At 54.2% G+C, this 6,000-nt stretch overlaps 1 protein-coding gene across 4 annotated transcripts in view; it reads left to right on the top strand.

Annotated features, from left to right (window-relative positions):
• Positions 1–2,321: 2,321 nt before the first annotated feature.
• Positions 2,322–6,000, top strand: part of SOS1 (SOS Ras/Rac guanine nucleotide exchange factor 1) — a 52,146-nt gene continuing 48,467 nt past the window's right edge. Inside the window, exons 1-2 of one of the 4 annotated variants that reach the window (XM_051613442.1) lie at positions 3,548–4,240; positions 5,680–5,846. In XM_051613442.1, coding sequence (XP_051469402.1) covers positions 5,748–5,846 — 99 coding nt within the window. In that variant the 5' untranslated portion in view covers positions 3,548–4,240; positions 5,680–5,747. Of the gene's footprint in view, positions 2,706–3,547; positions 4,241–5,679; positions 5,913–6,000 lie in introns of those variants that run through there. The other 3 variants (XM_051613437.1, XM_051613438.1, XM_051613439.1) reach the window with 3 other exon arrangements.

Raw genomic sequence — 6,000 nt, 5'->3', positions numbered from 1 at the left:
ATTTGGTGGGAGCTCCCATGCTTGGTGGGAGCTTCCACCACCTCCATTCTGACATAGGATTGGGATCAGTGTGTGTCTGACTGACAGGAGTACAGTCAGAGCCAGGAAACCAAATGACAGGCACAGTGAGCTTAAAGGAAGGCTTCTGCCTACAGCTAGTTGACAAAGCTCTTCCTTGTCAGCAGCAAATGCAGCTTTCCTTCTCTCTCTTCCCAGCCTCTTCAACTCTGGCTGCTTCTAGCTAGCAGTCCTAGCTGCTAACAGAAAGAAGTGTGTAGTGATGTGGTGGTGTGATGGGGCATTCACCAACCTGGCAGCCAAGTCTGATCAGCAGCGGCTGAACTTAGATCCCAGTATAAACTGATCTTTCTTAAAGAGAACAAAGAAGTGCACCTGGAAGCTGGGAGGACATGGGAATGGACACTGCTTTTATCCTATTCTTGCACATCTCTCCATGTGGTGCTGCCTGCCCCTGCCAGAGACATGATCTGGTGACCTGAAAAAGAGAGGCTTCATATTCCACTACTGCATCTCACTGCCCTTGACCGAAACCAAGAGTTGTGCAAGGTAAAGCACATCTTGCTGGCTGCTTGTTCCTTGTTGCTTTGTTACTGGAACCTTGCAAAGGGGCTGGGGGAACCCAGCAATGCCACGAGCAGGGATGGGGATGGATGTGTTCCCCAGGCAGGGGGAGTTCTTTCACTCCACAGAGTTTGGCTTTAGCAACAGCCCTTCGGGTTTTTGAAGGAATTTACGTTAAAAGACGGAGAAAAAAGCTCATAAAACCATGGAATGTGCCAAAACCTCTTGCTTCCCTGCACCTTTGTGGGCTCTCAAGTCCTCATTGACAGCAGCAATGCTGTGTTCATCGTCTGCTCAGCATCATCCCCTACAATATACCTGCATTACTGTAGCTACAGGTCAACAGTCAGTCCTTGGGAAACACCTCCCTGGATGCAGATTTTCCCTTTAGCACTGATTCAAAATCAACATGTTCAAATTCAGGTCTCCCTTACTTTGACAAAGAAAACACAGTGATTACAGTTCTGAGAGGCTCCACCACTACCTGCTTAAGTGTCTCAAGAACGTGTTCTCAGAGTGGAACATGAACACTCTGAGCCTCCCAACATACGTAACCATTTCTGCCAGGTGCCTGCCTGACCAGTGCTTGAGACAAAGGGAGACAGTAGTCTCTACCCCAGCAATCTGTGCAGGTTCTTTGCAATCCTCCCAGCTGGGAGGCCGGTCCTAAACCTTCCTTCCAATGACCAGTGAAGGCTGTCATACATCTGTTTCTCTCCCTGTGTGCCCAAACTCACTGTTTCATCTTCTAGTCCTCGGGCTCTCCCTGGCCCCTTGCCTTGCAACGGAGAGCACGGTGATTTGCTTTTCATCTTCAGCATCATCCTCCTCCCTCTGCCTCGCCCGGCCCCAGAGAACACCCTTAACTTCATCCTGTTTAAGCCATTGGCCTTTATTTGCATTCTGGCTTCGCTTTTCCTGGCTTTTTTCCCCCCCAAGAGCTCAGCTTTCTACCCTTGAGGCTGTTCTTGTACCGCCTGAAGGGGGTGTTTATTTTTCCCCAGTCTTGTTTACCACATGAGATGACGGTGTCTTTCAAACAAGGAGTGACAGAGCTTTCCCGAGTGGAATAACCCCACCGCACTACCTCCAACTCTGGGCAGTCACAGGAAGGTGCCGTCTCCTCGGGTTCCAGGTCACCCTGGCAAGGAAGGCTGGTGAGAAGACAGCAACGACATCACCTGCGGGCTACAGGGAGCAAAGTCCTGGCTGCGCTATCGGCACAGCCAGAGGCACTAGCCAGGACAGCGCCTTGAGGGGCCGTGCCTGCCCCAGCCCAGCTCCACCGCAGCCTGTCACGGACCCAAAGCCCTCTCGCTCCCCGCACCGCCCCAGGGCTGCGTGGGGCACCCGCTCCTCCCCTGCCGGACCCTCCTCCCGCGGTGGGCACGGCCAGCAGCCCGCCCTGCGCGGCTGAGGGGTCCCGGGGGAGCCGCAGCACGCCGGCCCCTCCCCAGGCCCACCCGGGAGCCCCGGCTGGGCCGGCAGAGCTGGGGCTGCGGGCCGCGGCCCCGCCCACGCCGGTGCCGGTGCCGGTGCGGGTGCGGGTGCGGTGCGGTGGGGCGCCCCGCTGCGGGCCCCGCCTCCCGCCGGCAGAGGGCGGGCTGGAGCGGGGCCGCGCCCGGCGCGGGGCGGAGGGGGCGGGCAGGCGCGGGGCCGCGCGCCGCCGGGGGCGCGCAGGCGCGCGGGGGGGCGGGGCGGCGCACGCGCAGCCGGCGCGGGGCGAGGGGAGCGGGGAGGCGGCGGCGGCGGCGCTCGCGCTCCTGGGCGCCCGACCCCGCCCCTCGCGGCCCGCGCGACGCGACGCGCCGCGTGACCCCCGCGCCCGCCGCCCCCACCGGGGCGACCACCGAGAGCCGGGGCGGGGAATGCGGCAGCCGCCCCCTCCCCCCGCCGCTGCGGGGCTGCCGGCGGCGGCGGGGGGCAGCCCGAGCTCCCGCTGAGGGGCGCGGCGGCGGCGGCCTCGGCCTCCTCCTCGCAGCGCCCGGCCCGCCCCGCCCGCCCGCCTCTCCGAGCGGGCCGGGCCCGGCGGCACCATGCAGGCGCAGCCGCTGCTCTACGAGTTCTTCAGCGAGGAGAACGCGCCCAAGTGGCGGGGGCTGCTCGTGCCCGCCCTCAAGAAGGTGAGCGGTCAGCGGGGCTCCCCGGCCCGGCGGGCAGGGCGGCAGCAGCGGGGGGCTCGGCCCGGGGCCTGCCGCGGCGGCCCGGCCAGGGCGCGGGCTGGGCCGCGGTCGGCGCGGCGCCTCGGCGGAGCCGGGGCAGGGGGGCCGGCTGGCGCTCCCCGCGCTCCCGAAGGGAGTCCGGGGCCCGGCGCGGGTCTGGCTGTGGCCGCGCCGTAGGGCGGCTGCCTGCCTCGGCAGGTGCCGTGCGAGCAGGGCCCGGCGGCCGCGGAAGCCGCGCTGGGGCGATGCTGTGACAGACGCGGCCGTGTCGATAAAAGCTGGTTGGTGGACACGCGGGTCGTGGCCCCCCTGGGCTGAGAAGGAAGCGAGCAACGCTGCTGCGGGTTCCTGCTGGGCTCCCGTGGCGCCCAGAAGTGACACGGCCTTGGTTGTGTGTGTGTGTGTGTGTGTAGGGGGGAGGGAATCGTTATGAGGAACTGCTGAGAAAATTTTGGTTAATTACTGTTCGGGCTTAATGAGTTTTAGTTAAGCTTCTCTTAGTTTAAATGCCTTTTTGCTGAGAAGGCTTCATTAAGACAAACTAGCAAGTCTTGCTCCCTCGGGATGGTGAAGCTTGTGCCTGTGGTGTGGAAATAATTGGTTGGGGAGAGAGACAAAACGGTGAGGGCTCCTCTTCTGCAGCCAGAGCCCAGAAAGTAGAAGGTTAAGAAACAAGAGGTTTCTGACACTCCTGCTTGAACTCAAGGCTTCAGACTGCAAGACTTGATGCTTTTGAGTTATGTACAGCAACGCTTTACGAGTCTGTTTAGTTACAGTGATTAACTGCAACTTTTGCGTGAAAGACTTCCTCCTAGGGCTAGTTGAACTGTTGCATCCTCCAGTATGGATTGGAAGTCTCAAGTGTTGCGGTTGTCCTGGTTCAATATCTCTTCCTAATTTCCTCTTGCCATCTATTGCCTTGCTTTTCTGGGCATGCACTCGGAGGCCTACGACACTGTGCAGTATCATCCAGTCCTTGGAAGCTTTCTTGCTTGTCTCATCCATAGCATGTACTGTTAATGTCTTATCCCTGATTGGTAGTCACTTCTTTGAAACAGTCCTTCTGCACTAACTGTACAACTTGCTGCTTCTTGTGGTGCTTTGTAAGCACTTGGACAGCCATCTGATTGATGTCTGCTTGGAAACTGGAGCTACCCCAGGCCTCAGCCAGCGAGAGAGAGCTCATTCCTTTGGAGGATGGTTTATTCTATCGTATAACAAAGGTTTGTCAAATGGAATGAGATTCAGTGCTAACTTCTGGAGGATGTATGGTGAGGATTCGAGGCAAGCATGAGCTAAGACTTTGGAATTACTTGCTGCATCCGAAGTGCGAGATTGCTTCCTGATGGGCAAGCTGGTTGTGGAGTCACCCTGCATTAACAATGCCTGCTGAAGGGGTTGGATCAAGTCCTTGGTGGAAACAGGAATTTTGGAGTCTGAAGTCAACAGACGACAGTGATGACAAGCTACCAAGGATGACAAACTGGCCCTGCAAGGTATAGTTGTTTTGGTTTTGGTGCAGTATGCCCCGTTTTTTACTGTGGGTAGAGGGGTGGGAGAAGTGTGGTGGAGTTAGTTATGAAGGCTTCACACTCAAACTTGCAGCTGTCTTGCAGGTTTTAAGTCTTTTAACTTCAGTTCATGAGATCACCACCTGTTTCTTATCTTAGGCTGTTGACCCCCTGTGCTCCAGAAGCAGTCTTCTGCTGCTTCCTGTTGCTGTCCCTATAAAGGTGGAAATTAAGAATCTGTCCATATTATCACCTGCTTTACTGAACAGCCAAAAATACTTCAGTTAGAGGAAAACCAAATGGCAGATGAGAATACTAAATTATCTTAATGGCATCTTCATTAATGGAGAAACCAAATTGGGTGTTTTAGTAACTTATATAGGTACAAGACTGTTGTCTAGGGCATTTAGCCCTGATAAAGGCCCCATAAAGTAGTATACCTGTGCTGAGTGGCAGATAGAACGATGAAGATTGCAGTATACTTCCTTTGACAACCATCTGCCATCGCTCGCAAGACAGGTGTGATACTGCAGGCAGCCAGTGGGTTTGAGGAACACTGACCCCTTACTCTACTAGCCAAAGACCTGGGCTGTACCTGGAGGCCAGCATGTGGGACTAGTGAAGTGGAGATTGTGGCAGCATATGCTGGTGAGGTCAAAGGGCAGAACTCTCCTGGAGGGAAACTAGTGCCTTGTGGCTTTGTCTGCTGAATTGCCAGAGCATGCTATCTCAGTAGGAGTCAGATTATCTGAAGCTTATGTACATCCTGTCCTTGCTAGAGCAGAACCTTTCCTTCGTTTCCCCTGTTATGTGACTAGATGCTGACACTCATTCTCAGGTAGTGACAGCAAGCTGCTTTCTGAACTCCACCCTGAAAGCAGACAGATGCACAAACAGGATTGTGAAGATTTCCTGCATAGCTGCAAGTGAGGTTTAATAGTTTGGGAAGATCTATGTTGAACTAGTATCTCCAACGAGGACAATGGCATTTAATTTAACATTGTTAAAGTATATATACTAGGATGGAGTGTTCGCAGCTGTTGGAGAAAGCTGCCACACGTGGACAGAATCATTAAAATACCATTGCCCTTTTGTAACTATGAGTTGGCTTGTAATGCAAAGCTCAAACTACAGCCTCAGAATTGCTTTCTTAAAAAATAGGTGTTGTTGAATCATTGCAAATTGCTTTCTTTTTCCCAACGAGTTACTTTGTTGTTGTTTTTTTGTTTGAAATGAAGCAACAAAACAAAAAATGTGTAGTAAGAATAAATCTCTTCCTGCATTAACAGATTCATAGGAGAACATGCCTTGTATGTTGTTAGACATGAACTTTAACAATAGAGGTGTATTTGCACCAAACAGCTGCATTTGCAAAGAGCAGCCCTTGTACCATTCAGTTAATAATGTAATCCCTTTTCTTCCAGTTCTCCTTCAGGTGCTGTCAAGGTAGACTCCAGTGCACTCAATTAGGAAGAAAGTTACGTGTACTGAGATGTTCCTCTGCCTTGTCCACTGTTATTTTGAAGCAGCAAAAGAAGAGTGTTGCAGAGATCCTTGTTTGCTGTCCGAAGACAGTAATCTTGATTATGAGGTACAAGAAAAGGAAGTAAGAATAACAGCTGGTGTCTGAAATTGTAGTGGCAGAGATGAACAGAAGGTGAGATGCTGGGGCTGAAGACAGAGGATTCAAGACAAATGAAACGCCAGAGCTCTTGGGTGGCTGGAAATGGAGATACATGGCTTTT

This window comes from Apus apus, chromosome 3, assembly GCF_020740795.1.
Source record: "Apus apus isolate bApuApu2 chromosome 3, bApuApu2.pri.cur, whole genome shotgun sequence".
NCBI lineage: Eukaryota > Metazoa > Chordata > Aves > Apodiformes > Apodidae > Apus > Apus apus.
The sequence above is the reverse complement of the archived record's forward strand: the minus strand, read 5'-3'. Positions and strand labels throughout refer to the sequence as shown.